The sequence below is a fragment of the Micromonas pusilla genome (assembly GCF_000151265.4).
Source record: "Micromonas pusilla CCMP1545 genomic scaffold MICPUCscaffold_8, whole genome shotgun sequence".
NCBI classification, from domain to species: domain Eukaryota; kingdom Viridiplantae; phylum Chlorophyta; class Mamiellophyceae; order Mamiellales; family Mamiellaceae; genus Micromonas; species Micromonas pusilla.
Window position 1 is genome coordinate 355,845 of NW_003315889.1, and position 12,894 is coordinate 368,738.

At 65.9% G+C, this 12,894-nt stretch overlaps 9 protein-coding genes across 9 annotated transcripts; 5 read left to right on the forward strand and 4 right to left on the reverse strand.

Moving 5' to 3' along the window:
* Positions 1 to 177: 177 nt before the first annotated feature.
* Positions 178 to 1,480, forward strand: MICPUCDRAFT_60007 (uncharacterized protein; the record flags this gene model as incomplete). Its single annotated transcript, XM_003060279.1, has 1 exon — positions 178 to 1,480. The coding sequence occupies one exon, from the start codon at positions 178 to 180 to the stop codon at positions 1,399 to 1,401; it is 1,224 nt and encodes a 407-aa protein (XP_003060325.1). The 3' UTR covers positions 1,402 to 1,480.
* Positions 1,481 to 1,540: 60 nt separating this feature from the next.
* MICPUCDRAFT_60008 (uncharacterized protein) lies at positions 1,541 to 2,991 on the forward strand (the record flags this gene model as incomplete). The annotated part of the gene is made up of 1 exon (XM_003060280.1): positions 1,541 to 2,991. One exon carries the CDS (start codon positions 1,541 to 1,543, stop codon positions 2,879 to 2,881), a length of 1,341 nt encoding a protein of 446 aa, XP_003060326.1. The 3' UTR covers positions 2,882 to 2,991.
* A 17-nt stretch (positions 2,992 to 3,008) lies between these two features.
* Positions 3,009 to 3,866, reverse strand: MICPUCDRAFT_60009 (uncharacterized protein; the record flags this gene model as incomplete). The annotated part of the gene is made up of 1 exon (XM_003060572.1): positions 3,009 to 3,866. One exon carries the CDS (start codon positions 3,864 to 3,866, stop codon positions 3,009 to 3,011), a length of 858 nt encoding a protein of 285 aa, XP_003060618.1.
* Positions 3,867 to 4,633: 767 nt separating this feature from the next.
* Positions 4,634 to 4,846, reverse strand: MICPUCDRAFT_8511 (uncharacterized protein; the record flags this gene model as incomplete). Its single annotated transcript, XM_003060573.1, has 1 exon — positions 4,634 to 4,846. A coding segment is annotated over one exon (213 nt), but the record flags the coding sequence as incomplete, so codon positions are not given.
* Positions 4,847 to 5,130: 284 nt separating this feature from the next.
* Positions 5,131 to 5,943, forward strand: MICPUCDRAFT_40885 (uncharacterized protein; the record flags this gene model as incomplete). Its single annotated transcript, XM_003060281.1, has 1 exon — positions 5,131 to 5,943. One exon carries the CDS (start codon positions 5,131 to 5,133, stop codon positions 5,941 to 5,943), a length of 813 nt encoding a protein of 270 aa, XP_003060327.1.
* A 71-nt stretch (positions 5,944 to 6,014) lies between these two features.
* MICPUCDRAFT_60012 (uncharacterized protein) lies at positions 6,015 to 10,428 on the reverse strand (the record flags this gene model as incomplete). The annotated part of the gene is made up of 2 exons (XM_003060574.1): positions 6,015 to 10,049; positions 10,270 to 10,428. 2 exons carry the CDS (start codon positions 10,426 to 10,428, stop codon positions 6,015 to 6,017), a joined length of 4,194 nt encoding a protein of 1,397 aa, XP_003060620.1.
* Positions 10,429 to 10,805: 377 nt separating this feature from the next.
* MICPUCDRAFT_60013 (uncharacterized protein) lies at positions 10,806 to 11,222 on the forward strand (the record flags this gene model as incomplete). The annotated part of the gene is made up of 1 exon (XM_003060282.1): positions 10,806 to 11,222. One exon carries the CDS (start codon positions 10,806 to 10,808, stop codon positions 11,220 to 11,222), a length of 417 nt encoding a protein of 138 aa, XP_003060328.1.
* A 146-nt stretch (positions 11,223 to 11,368) lies between these two features.
* On the reverse strand, positions 11,369 to 11,831 carry MICPUCDRAFT_19041 (uncharacterized protein; the record flags this gene model as incomplete). The annotated part of the gene is made up of 2 exons (XM_003060575.1): positions 11,369 to 11,460; positions 11,636 to 11,831. 2 exons carry the CDS (start codon positions 11,829 to 11,831, stop codon positions 11,369 to 11,371), a joined length of 288 nt encoding a protein of 95 aa, XP_003060621.1.
* A 186-nt stretch (positions 11,832 to 12,017) lies between these two features.
* Positions 12,018 to 12,888, forward strand: MICPUCDRAFT_60015 (uncharacterized protein). The gene is made up of 3 exons (XM_003060283.1): positions 12,018 to 12,130; positions 12,299 to 12,340; positions 12,483 to 12,888. The coding sequence occupies exons 1-3, from the start codon at positions 12,059 to 12,061 to the stop codon at positions 12,753 to 12,755; spliced, it is 387 nt and encodes a 128-aa protein (XP_003060329.1). The 5' UTR covers positions 12,018 to 12,058; the 3' UTR covers positions 12,756 to 12,888.
* The last annotated feature ends 6 nt before the right edge of the window (positions 12,889 to 12,894 follow it).

Here is a 12,894-nt window from a genome sequence, read left to right on the forward strand (position 1 = left end):
GGCGCGCGGAGATTTGAATCTCACCGCTCCAACGGCTCGTCGGCTGACCGGACCGCCGATGATCCGATTTCACGCGCTTGCGCTCGATGGGACTCTTTTCCCGCCAGCTCAGCAGGCGTCGGATCGTCGGCCTTCATCTGACGACGCGCGACGCACGACGCGACGCGGACGCTCAAAATGGCCTGCATCGCATCCCAAACCCTCGCGATCGGCGCGAACGATCTCGGCGCGCGGCGACTGCACGCGCGCGTCGCGAAGCGCGCGACCGCGCCGGGCCACGCGGCTTCCCGCCTAAACCACGTCGGAGGAAAAACGAACGTGATCTCCGCGCCCGCGGTGACGGTCGACGCCCCGACCGCGGACGCGCCGACGACGACGAAGAAGACCGCGCGCCCGCCTTCGGAGATGAAACACTGCATCGTGTGTCCGTTCGTCGGCGGCGACGTCGAGGAGGGCGCGTACTACTCGTTCACGAAAGAGAGGCCGCAGGGCGTCCTCATGGCGAGCGAGACGTGGGACGGCGTCAGCGTGTACATCGTGAAGACACCGTACGGCGGCGGGACCGTGAGGCTGGCGAAGAAGGCCGCGGACTCGGCTCCGACGACGAGCCTGTTCGGCAAGATGAAGGAAACGGTCATGGGGGCGGCGAAGGAAGCCGCCCCGGCGGCGCCGCCCGCGCCGCCGCCTCCGCCGCCCGCGTCGGAACCCGTCGCCCCCGCGGCGGTCGCGATCACCTCGAAGCCCCCGGCGGTCGTGCGCGATCGCGGGGGTAAGAGCGGCGTATCCGTGTTCGAGCGCGGCGTCGGCGTCTCGTCGTGGGACGGATTCGAAATCGGGTACGAGCTCGACTTGGTGGTAGAGGTGCCCGTCCCCGCGACCGAGACGGCGGCGGCGGCGGTCGCGGAAGCTCCCGCGCACGCGGCGTCGAACATCCTCTCGCGACCGACCACGGACCAAGCGACGAAGAGCGGCGCGGCCGTGTTTGGCAACGGCGTCGGCATCGTGAGCTGGACCCCGGGATCGCTCGACGCGCCGGAGATGCCGGTGGCGTCTGAAGCCGCCGTCGCCGCCGCCGTCGCCGCCGTGGAAACAGCGGCGAGCACGAACGGAAGGCTCGCGTCCGTGGACGACATCGCCATCGCCGCAGAGTTCAGGAGGAGGACAACCACGGAAGCGGCGGCGATGGAAGCCGGCACGTTCGTGGAGAAGAAGGTCGTCGAGGAGAAGAAGGTTGTCGAGGAGAAGAAGGTCGCCGAGCCGATCGTCGCGGCGCCCGCGCCCGAGGCTCCGAAGGCGGAGGCGCTCGACGCCGTGGACGACAAGGAGTTCAAGTTCGTCGCCACGCTCTGGGCGCTGAACGCGTGCATCGTCGCGTACAAGCTGTTGATCTCCCCCGCGTGATGCCCTCGATCGCCTACCGCATAGCACAAGTATAGACACACCATGTGAAATAAGCAATCAACTCACTGCAGTTGACACTACAAATCGACGTTTGAACCCTTCCGATCGCCAGACCACGAGGCGCGCTTCCGGACAGGACATGTCATTGACGGCGGTCGCGTCTTTGCAGCCGACAGCCTTCCGCCTCCTCCGACGCGTCGCCCCGCGATCGTCCTCGGCCTCGGTCAGATCGTTCGCGTCTCTGAGCGCGAAGCAGGGTGCCCAAACCGCGTGGATCTCGCGCGCGCATCCGAGCCGGCGACAGAGCTTCGGGTTCGTCCTCGCCGCCGCCGCCGCGTCCTCGCGCGACGTCTCGCACTTCTCGTCGTCCGTCGCGTTCGCGGGATCGCGCGTCGATCGCCTCTCGCACGCGCGTCAGCACCGCAGAGCGTTCGCGACGTCGACGATCGTGATGGCGTCCTCGGAGACGCACGACGCGAGGGTCGTGACGTACAACGTCTTGTCCTCGTCCCTGTGCGAGCCGACGTACTTCACGCACTGCGCCCCCGAGGATCTCGACCCGCCGACGCGGCTGAAGAAGACGCTCGTCAAGCTCGAGGACGAGATGAAGAAGGGCGCGGTGATCGCGCTGCAGGAGGTGTCGCAGAAGTGGACGGGCGAGCTCCACGTGTTCTTCGCAAAGCGCGGGTACCACCTCGTGTCGTCTTTGTACGGGAAGCCGTTCAACGGGTACATGGGCATCGCGCTCGCGGTGCCGATCGATAAGTACGACGTCGTCAAGGTGGACATCTCGCGGTGCAGCGACACGAAGCGTCTGCCGCGCGCGCCGAAACCGTCGAAAATGAAGGAACTCCTCGTCGACAAACCGCTCGGGTTGTATTACTTCCTGACGGGGAAGCGCGCGAAGCAATCGGACTGGGCGCTCGCGCGCAATCGGTTCAACACGATCATGTACGCGACGCTGAAGTGCAAGTCCAGCGGCGTGGAGTTTGGCGTCGCGAACTATCACATGCCGTGCATGTTCCGAGACCCGCGGGTGATGACGATTCACTCGCAGCTCGCGGCGGCGTACGCGCAGAAGATGGCCGGTTCCCTCCCCGTCGTCCTCATGGGAGACTTCAACCTGAAACCCGGGGACGGCGGGTACGATCTCATCACCACGGGCGACATCGATGCCGCGCACGAGGCCGCGCCCGTCGCACCGGACGGAGAGACGTGGAGCACGGCGTTGACGTATCCGATGCGAAGCGCGTACCACGTCGCGACCGGCTCCGAGCCGGACTTCACGAACTTCGCGCAGATCAAGGACGATCCGCAGTTCATCGACACGCTGGATTACATCTTCATCTCCCCCACGGTTGACGTCGCGGAGGTGATGCCGCTGCCACACAGGAGCGAGGTGAAGGGGCCGTTTCCGTCCGCGGTGGAGCCAAGCGATCACATCTTGCTCGCGGCGACGGTTCGTGTCCCGGGCAAGTGAGCGCGAGCGACGCGCCGCGCGCGCGGACGAGGGCGACGATAAGGTTAGGTATACATGTATATGGCATGTGTGTGTAGGCGTGTTGTCAACGAAATCTATCATTGGTATCTATGAACCTTCCCTAGAGCTACGCCTTGCTACCGTGCGCCGACCGCAGTGTAAGTCCGTACACGAAGTCGCCGGCGGAAGCGCCTAATGCTCGAGCAGCCGGCACCGTGACCGCGCCCATGGTGACGGACTGCAACATGACTAGACCTAAGAATGCCGCCGCGAACGTCTCGGTCGGCGTGTGGAAGTACGCCGCGGTAAAGTAGCTATCTCCGCACTGAAGGAGAAACAAAGCGGCGGCGGTCGTCGCCGCGACCGCCGCCGCCGCCGCGGTGACGACCATCGCAACCTTCCCCTGTCTCCGCCTCACCCCATCGCCGGCTCTCCACGCGTCCCCCCCTCCTCGAACGTCCGAACCGATGATCGACGGGAGAACGTCCACGAACACGGTCGCGGCCGCGACCGCCTCCGCGTGCGCCGCCGCCGCGACCGCCGCGCCGAGAAACACGTGGTCGGACGTCTTCGCGCTGCTCGCCGCGCGTCCGACGAGGTACACCCCGAGCCTGACGAGCGCGACGGCGGCGTACACCGCGAGCGCGCGCGACGGAGGGGGAAGAGACGCCGCGCGTCGACGCGTTCGGACGCTGTCCCCGGCTGCCGCGGACGCGACGATCCTGAACGCCAGAGGGGCGAGCGGGAGGAACGGTCCCGCGCGGACGAAGACGTCGTCGTACCACATCAGAGGCAGATTCGGCGTCGACGCGCCGACGGGTCCGGCGTACGCCGCGGAACCCGCGAGGATGGCCACCGCCCACGCGACGATGGGGGCGTACACGGCCGCGTTCGCGACTGCGGCGGCGACCGAATCCGTCGTGTTCGTCGGAAGCGCGTACGAGTTCGACGCTTCTGTGTCGTTTTCGTCCGCGGTGCGAGACATCGTTTGGCGATTCGGAGGCACCGCCGGCGCTGAGTATCGGTGCCGCAGGCTCATCGACGAGAGAGCCTTCCGATGACGTGCCGGCGCGGCGCGGCGCGTTGTGATGACGGGGGCAGAACTTCTCGGAAGAATAATAACTTGAGATGATTCTCAGAATGAATAAATGAAGATGAGCACCTCGACAGCCTCGATAACTTACACGTACTGTAGCTCCCCACCCATCACAAGTCGGAGCTGTCCACCGACTACGCTTTCTTCGACTTCTTCTTCTTCGCCTTCTTCTTCTTCGTTCGCTTCTCGCCCGAGCCGCCGTCGTCGTCGAGAGATTTTGGCGCCCTTTCTTTCTGGCCCGCCGCGTTCGCGCGGCGCGATCGCACGTTCCCTCTGCCGTCGTCCAGCTCCATCTCCGCCTCGGTCTCGGTTTCCGAACCGCCCTTGACCGTCTTCGTGACGCGCCTGCCGTTCGCGTCGATCGTGGTCTCCGTGCGGCTGAACGTCTGCTTGCCGCCACCCGACGAGCTGAACGAGAAGGAAAAAGACGACGCCGAGGAAGCGCCGCCCATGTGCATCCCGCCCATGCCCATGCCCATGCTTCCTCCGCCGAAGTCGCCCCAGTTGTCGAAGTCCGCGAACGGATCCTCGCCCTCGTCCGCGAAGAAGTCCGCGAAGATGTCCCCCGCGCTTCGGCTGCCGAAGTTGAAGCTGAAGGTCTCGCCGCCGCCGAAGTCGCCCCAGTCGCCAAAGTCGCCGAATCCGCCGCCGCCGCCGCCGCCGCCGAGGCCGTCTTTGCCGTACATGTCGTATCTTTTCCGCGCGTTGTCATCGCTCAAAATCTCGTACGCGTTCGCGATCTCCTGGAACTTGGCCTCCGCGCCGGGATCGGAGTTTTTGTCCGGGTGCCATTTAATGGCTTGACGTCGGTACGCTTTCTTGATGTCCGCCGGGCTCGCGTCTTTGGAGATGCCGAGGGTATCGTAATACGACGTCTCCGCGATTGCGATCCCGGCGCCGGCGAGCGCCAGGAACGCGATCGCAGCGCAGCGCAAAAGCGCGGTCGCGAAGCGTTGACGCGCCATCGCCGCGATCGAAAATGATCGAACGTTCGGTCGCCGAGCCTCGTTCTCGACCACCAAAACCCCTGGACGACCAAAACGTCCGACGAAAAGTAGCGGAAGGACCGTTACTTTCGTCGTTGTTACCTCTCTCGCGCCAGGGGTCGCGTCACACCTCTCCACGCGAGGACGCGACCATTGATACGCGTCCGATGGAGCTCGAGCTCGATCGGCGCGTCGGGCGCCTCGTGAGACTCCATCTGGACGACGGTTCGCGCGTCGACGGCTTGACTTGTGGTCACAGCGAGATTTTCGACACCACAGACGGCGACTTCGAATACCACCACCGGAGGATGCAGAGGAAATACTACTGCTGCCTCGGCGGCCCGTTCGAGTCCGCTGACGAAGCGATGCAGACCTTCTGCTACATGGAAGCCAGAGGCGAGCGCGTCCCTTGCCTGCCGTTCCCCATCGACCTCGTCGAGCTCGAAAAAACCGGAGCCGTTTTCTACGTCGACGGCGAGGAGCACCCGGAGATAGTTTCCCCGCGGTGGCGCGAGCAGCACCATCGGTTCGGATTCAACACCATGGGCGCGCGCGCGCGCCGTAAAGAGGACGATGTCGAAACTCGTCGGCTGCGAGTCGTGGGCGCGGCCGTGAAGACGATCAGGCGCTCGCCGTTCCACGGCGAGTTGCCGAACGCGCCGTCGCGACGAGCGCTCGACGCCGCGTGCCTCGAAGCGATGGCGCCGCTCGATGGGGTGGACGCCACCACTGAAGACGTCGAGCTCACGTCCACGAAAGTCGTAGACATGCGAGATATGGTGTATTTTAGTCGCGAGTACGATGCCGACGTGCAGCTGTTCCTCCTCGAGTGCGCGTTCGTCGCGCACTCGGGTAGAAAGTTGAAACATAAAAAACCGCCGAACGACGGCGAGGGAGAATCGTGGGTGAAGGAAGCGTTCGCGCTGAGCCGTTTCGATCGCGGGATACGGGACGTGCTGAAGGAGTGTTTACTTCGTTGAACGCTGTGATGAGATGATAAAATTGTTTCATGTCATTAAATAAACACGAACGCGCAAAGACCTTCTCTCTCTCAAGCGTATCGATGGTTATGGCGGCTCGTTTTCACCGCGCCGCTACTTATCGCCGTCGGACGCACCGGGCTGGGGCTAGGCCTCCCCCACGTCCCCGTCGGCCGGCCGAAGGGATCTGACGCGTGGCTCCTGCTCGTGGACAGCGACTTCCGGCTCGTCTCCGGAGTGAGCGGCGGGTGCGCCTTGGCAGCCCTCGACGCCGTCGTCTTGTCCGCGACGGACACCCGCCGCTGCTTCAAAGCCGGGGACTTCGACGCGAGCGTCGCCCTGGACGCGCGCATCGCCTGAAGTGTCGCCTCGCCCTCCCGGATCGACCGTTCCACGATGTACGACGTCGAACGGCGGTTCGCGGACGGCGTCAGCGGCGACGCCGCGTTGAACGCCGCGGCCGCGAGCTTCGCAGGGGACGGCTTCGGCGTCGCGTGCGCGGAGGACCCGCGCGAGTTCGCCCGAGACGCGTTCCTCGAGTTCCCTCGAAGCGCCTGAGACGCCGCCTCCGCGGCCGCGTGCGCGCTCGCGGCGACCGCGGCGAACGCCTCGGACGCGGCGTGGTTCACGTTCGTGACGGAGTCGTTCGATTCCCTCGCGACGCGGTCCTCGCCCCACGCCGCGTCAGTGGAGCTTCGGTGTCGGCGCTCCGGGGAGTGGCTCCGCTTCGGTTCCCTCGGCGGGGACGCGCTGCGTTCGCGATGCCTGCGCGTCGCCGCGCGTCTGTGTCGTCCCCGCGCGGTAGGCGGCGTGCTCTCGTCGTCCGAATCGGACATTCTGCACAGATCGTCCTCGTCCGAGGAGGACGCGCCGCCGCGCCGCAGCGGCGTGGAGCGGCGTCCTTGCGCGCGCCTGGACGTGAGCGAGCGGAGGGCTTCGTTGTTGTCGACGTCGAGGCGACGCGCAACCTTACTGCGCGTCGCCGTCTCCGCCGCCGCCTCCGCGGCCGCGTCCGCCGCGCGCGCAGCCTTCGCCGCCGCCTCCGCAGCCTCTATGGCTTTGCGCGACGCCCTCGTCGGGGTCGATTGCGCTTCCGACTTGCGCGGATGCCACACCCACTGTCCGTCGTTCCTCGCGCCGCCGGCCGCGGACTCGGGCTCGGAGACGTCCATGTCCGTCGCGTCGCTCTGCGGGCTGTCACGCTTGCTGCGCATCTCCGGACCGGTCGGATCCGGGGACGCGACGGCGGCGAACTTCGCGAGCAAAGGCGTGGACGGCAGCGCCGGGGACGAGTTGTGCGACGCGAACCGCGGTCTGGTCAAGAACGCGCCGCTGTTCGGCGTGTTCGTCCCCGCGGAGTCCGCGTCCGTGTCGCGGTCGTTCCGCATCCTCGTCTTGTACTCCATCGGGGACTCGTCCTCAGAGAGCGGTTCCATGACCGCGGCTTCGCTCTCGCACTCGTCGTCCGTCATCATCTGCACGACGGTGACGCCGCTCGGGCGCACCGGGGACTCGGACGACTTCGTGGGCTCGTCCAGGACGCTGCCCCTCGGGGTCATCGTTGGCGACGGCGGCACGCGCCGCACCGTAGGCGGAGGCGTCTCGCGGTGGTGCTCGATGCGAATCGACTCTCGAAGCGCGTCGAGTTCGTCCCTCACCGTCGCCGCCTCGGCTCTCGCCTGCGCGAGCGCCTCCGCGGCTTCCATCTTCGCCTCCTCGCCAGCCTCGAGCGCGGCGAACGCGACTTCAGCCTCCGCGGCGAGTTCCGCGGTGGCTTCGCGCTCGCGCATGAGGTCAAGCTCCTGCTGCGCGCCGTCCCTTTCCTTCTCGAGCTCGTCCGCGCGGAGCAACGCGTGATCGGATTCTTCCATCGCCTCCTGGGCGAGACGCTCTGCGCGCGCGAGCTTGGCTTCCGCCTCCGCGGTCGCCTGCCTCGCTTCCGTGAGTTTCTCCTCCCACTCCTTCTCCGCCTCGGCGACTTCGCGCTCGCGTTCTTCCTCCGCCTGAGCGATCGACTCCGCGGCGGCGCGCTTCGCCTCCGCGGCGTCCTCCACCGCTTGAGCGAGCTTCGTCTCGGCGTCCGCGAGCTTGGATTCTGCCGCCGCGGCCGCTTGTCTCGCCTCGGTGAGCTTCTCTTCCCACTCCTTCTCCGCTTCCACGGCCTCGGCTTCGCGAGCGGCGAGCGCTTCTTCTTTCTTCTTCGCGTCCTCCGCCGCTATCGCGACGGAGGCTTCGAGTTTCTCGACCGCGATCTCGCGGCTGTGAACGCCTTCCAACTTCTTGTTCGCGGCTTCACACTCCGCTTCCATGACGGCGAGGCGATCCAGCGCCGCGGTCGCGTTCTCCTCCGCGATGGCGATCGCGCGCTCGGCTTCCGCGACCTTAATCGCCCACGCCTGGTTGTTGCGCTTAAGCGCGGCGTCCACAGCGGCGGTCGACGCGGCCGCGGACGCGGCGACTTGCTCGGCGTGCGCCTCGCGCGCCATGACGAGGCGCTTGTTCACCTCTTGAAGCTCCGCGAGCTCCTTTTGCGCGGTCTCGAGGAGGACATCCTTCGCGTCTTTCTCTTCCTCCTCCGTCATCGGAGGCTCGGTCTCGGTCGCGGTGTCCTTCTTCTTCGGCTCGTCCTCCTCGCTCGCGGCGTCGCCGTCGTTCGCTTCGAGGCCCAACGCGTCCGCCCACGAGTCTTGGCTGGACTTGACAGACCTCGCGTTGACGGCCGCGGTCGCGGCGTCGAGCGCGCGCTTCATCGCGTCCTTTTCCTCGCGAGCTTTCGCGAGCTGCGCCTCGAGCTCGGCGACCGCGGAGGTCGCCCCCGCCTCCGCCGCGGCGGCGGCGGCGGCGACGTCGGCGATCCCAGCCTCGACGAGGACCGCCTCAAGGGCTCGGCGCCTGCTGCGCTCGGCCGCGAGGTCATCCGCGGCTTTCGCGGCGTCCGCGGTGAGCTTCTCGCGCACGCGTCTGAGCTCCTCGCCGTAGTGCGCGCCCGCGTCGTTGCCCTCCGCCTCCTCGAGCGCGTTGACGCGTTGCTGCAGCCAGTTGTTGTGCTGCACCGCGTCCGTCTCCCTCGCGAGGGAGACCGCCGCGGCCTCTCTCGCTTCTTCGGCTTCGACTTTGTATCTCCGCGCTTCCTCTTCCGCGTTGGAGGATCGGATCGTCTCGCGATCGCCAATCTCTCGCCACTTCGCGGCGTCGAGCTCGGCCTCGTGCTGCTTGTCCTCCGCGCGTTTCATCGCGTCTCTCGCCGCGGCGGCGTCTCTCGCCTCCGCCTGCGCGCGGAACCTCGCCTGAGCAGCCTCGAGGGAGAGCGTCTCGACCTCGCCGTTCGCGGCCGCGGCGACCGCGGCGGCAGCTTCCTCAGCCTGTTGAAGCGACGCGACCGCTTTCAGGGCGCGTTCCTCGGCTTCGTTCGCCGCCTTCGCCGCCTCCTCGAGCTCCTCCGTGGCTTCGTTCAAGAGCTCGCCGCGAAGGAGGTCGAGCGATCCGTCGTGCAGCCGCGCGCCGGACAGCGCTTCAGCACCCTCGAGCGTCCACACGCGCGCGCGCAGCGCCACGGCCTCCGCCTCGGCCTCGTGCCTCGCCTCCTCCGCGGTCTCCAGGCGCGTCCGCGTCTTATCGAGCGCGTCCTCGGCGACTCTCAACGCGAGCCTGAGCTCGGACGCGCGGCGGTGCAGCAGCGCCTCGTCCGCGCTCGGCGGAAGCGGCGCGAGCGCGGTCGCGGTGTCCGTCGCCGGGCCGTGCGAGCGTCGTCGCAGCCAGCTGTGCGAGGACGCCACGGACATCAGGACGTCGTCCCCCGCGGAGGACGGGACGCTGGACGCGACGTCCATGTCGTCGACCCCGCCGCCGTCCACGCTCGCGTCGAGCTCGCGCTCGCGATCGTCCGCGGCGTCGTGGTACGACGCCGGGTCGAAGCTCGAGTCCAAGCTGCGATCGCCCGGGAGCGGGCCGCTCGTCGCGGAGCTTCGCACGGAGAGGGGAGAGAACACCGTGTTTGGCGATTTCCTCACCACGACGCCTGCTTTCCCCATTTTCGACGGAGGCGTGCGCTCTTTGTCTTCGACTTCGTCGCTGTACGGCAGTTCTTGGGTGGAATCGCGCGTATCCTGTGATGTTGACGTTGATAAAACACCGTCAGGCGAGTTCGGGGTCAAATGCCACGGCGCGCGCGGCGGGGGAGGGCGGAGGATCCGCGGCGATCGCATCACGATTTGAGCGGCAAAAAGAAATGGGAGGGAAAAAAAGTGGCGGCAAAACGAAGACGCGTCGCGCGCGCGCGATCGCCGCGCGAGATCGCGTCTCCTCTCGGCGCGCATCGAGACGTACCGTAGTTTTGAAGAAACCCGTCTCCTTGTCTTTCGCGTGAAGCTCGCTTATGCCGCCGATGCCGAACGAAAGTCGATGGACGCTCGTCTTCATTATCGAAGGCGAAGTCGTCGCCTGCGCGTGCGCGTGTTCTTCGCGCGCATCGCTCGCGTACCCCATCGTTCCGAGGTCACGCGCTCGCGCAGATCCGTAATTCGTTCACTTACGCGGTTGTCTCGCGCGAGTAAACGTAGCTCGCACTCCGCGCGATCAAGTGCGCCGTCGCCCGCCGGCGAAGTGAACAGTGCGCTCGCGCTTCGTTTGCGCGCGCTTTTCTGTGTTGTTGACGAAGTTGAAATCCGCCGCGCGCTGTCCAGGCTGCGCTGTCCGCTAGTCGGTCGAAAGCGTGGGTCAATACTCAGATGTTCGCGATGAATTTGATCGCGACGATATTTTTTCATCGGGGCACTCCACCGATCAGATATTTCTTCTCGTCGAGATTCGTCGACCGCCTCCTCCTCACTCCGTCGCGCGCACTCTTCTCGGGTCGAGTCGCCATGGCGGACATCGTGACGGAGCTGCAAGAGAGCGTCGATAGGCTTAACGAAGCGTTCTACAACAGCGTGGGGGTGCTCCAGAGAGACGCGAAACCCGCGTCCGTCGTCGAGGGCGCGGACCCGAGCGAGGGCGTGGACGAGGCGCAGGTGCGCGAGATGGCGCGATCGGTAATGGACGAGAGCAGGAAGATCGACGAGCTCGCGTCCGCGCTCCCGCCGGTGGACTTGGACGCGGACGCGCAGCTCGCGAGGATCGCGAAGCTCGCAGAGGAGGACCACGCCCTGGGCGAGGAGCTCAGAGCGGAGCTGACGCGCGCGAAAAAGACGCTGACGAAGGTCACCGCAGCGTTCGAAGCCGTCACGGACGACATCCTTCTCACGCGCGAGGAGACGACGGGGGGGGATGAAGATACGTAGATAGCGACGCGACGTGGTGATGGCGCGCGCGATGGCGTTACGGTGTTGATACATCCTAGCTAGGTTAGTATCGTCGTCACGAACGACGACGACGGAGATCTCTCGATCGGATTTTAGGGTAACCGAACGCGAGACCGTCCCCGCGCTCACGCCGACTGCTTCAGGACCCCGGTGACTTCCTTCTCCACCGCCTTCGCGTCCAGCCCCTCTAAAGAAAACTTCTTCTCCACCCCAAAGTCTGCGAGGACGAGGACGGGGATTCGCGAGTCAGACGCGGTCCGACGACGGCGGGCGAGGGGACGAACAGACAGGCGATCGATCGTTGGAGGAGGGAAACGAACGAGGATCCGCGCGCGCGGGTCCGCGATCGGCGGCGGGTTCACGACGTCGACGAGACGTTCGCGGTGACGCACCGTAACGCGCGACGAAGCCACCCTCCACGCCGCTCGCCTCGCGAATCAAGATCGGCGTCGTCGGGGACGCGGCTTTCATGGCCTTGTAGCTCTTCAGGAGAAAGTTCCTCACCCCCTCGCTTCCTTTCGACGTCTGGCACAGGTGGAAGCGGATCTCCTGCACAGCCTTGAGGCCGGCGAACGCGGCTTTGGACATCGTGCGACGGGTTACGTGGACGCGCGGTGCGTGCGTGTCTGCCGCGCGGGCGGTTGTGGACGCGGCGCGCGCGAGCTTCTCGGTTTTCGCTTGGCGGGACAGAAAAGTCGCGGGCGCGGCCGGTCGCTGCCGTCGGTGAGTGGAGAAAAACCGTACAAAATCACGCAGCCCCTCCCTCTTTCAACGGCGCAGCGCACGCTCTCCTACACGGGAAGCGTCGTTTCATCATGTCGTCCACCTCGTGCACGCTCCGCACGCGCAAGTTCATGACGAACCGGCTCCTCGCGCGTCGTCAATTCGTGAGTGCCCGTCGAAAGCCGGCCCGATGAAAAGATTACCGCGCGTCTCCGCTATAGCGTCTCGTGGCGTCCGTAAATCCCGTCCCATCGCGCCGTCGAGAGACGCGACGCCGAGCACCGCGAGCGCACCGTACTGACGAAGATGTCCTCCTCTTCTCCCTCCCGCAGATCCTCGATGTTCTTCACCCCGGTCGCGCCAACGTGCCGAAGGTGAGCCCCGCGCCGGACGTTGTTTTTTAGGGTTTCTGGGTTTTTTTACGCCCGCGAACAAAGGGGGGGATCGCCTCCACTTCACGTCCCTCGCGCTCGCGCTGACGTTCCTCCCCCGCCTCGTCGTTCCCTCGTGTCGCAGGCCGAGTTGCGCGAGAAGCTTGCGAAGATGTACGACGTCAACGACGACAAGTGCGTGTCCCTCTTTGGCTTCCGCACGCAGTTTGGTGGTGGCAAGTCCACCGGGTTTGGGCTGATCTACGACACCATCGACGCGATGAAGAAGTTCGAGCCCAAGCACCGCGTCATCCGTGCCGGCCTCAAGGAGGCGGTCACGAAGTCCCGCAAGCAGATCAAGGAGAAGAAGAACCGCGTCAAGAAGATGCGCGGTGGCGAGAAGAACAAGGTTATGTAAACTTCTTCGCGCGGGGTTTGGTGGGGTCGCGACTATCGCGGCAAGTCTTGCGTTCGTTGTTGTGACGTCTTGTCTCATCTAGCTGGGTCGTAGACGTTTAATGTGGAATGCACGGCGAATTTAACGAAAACAACGACGC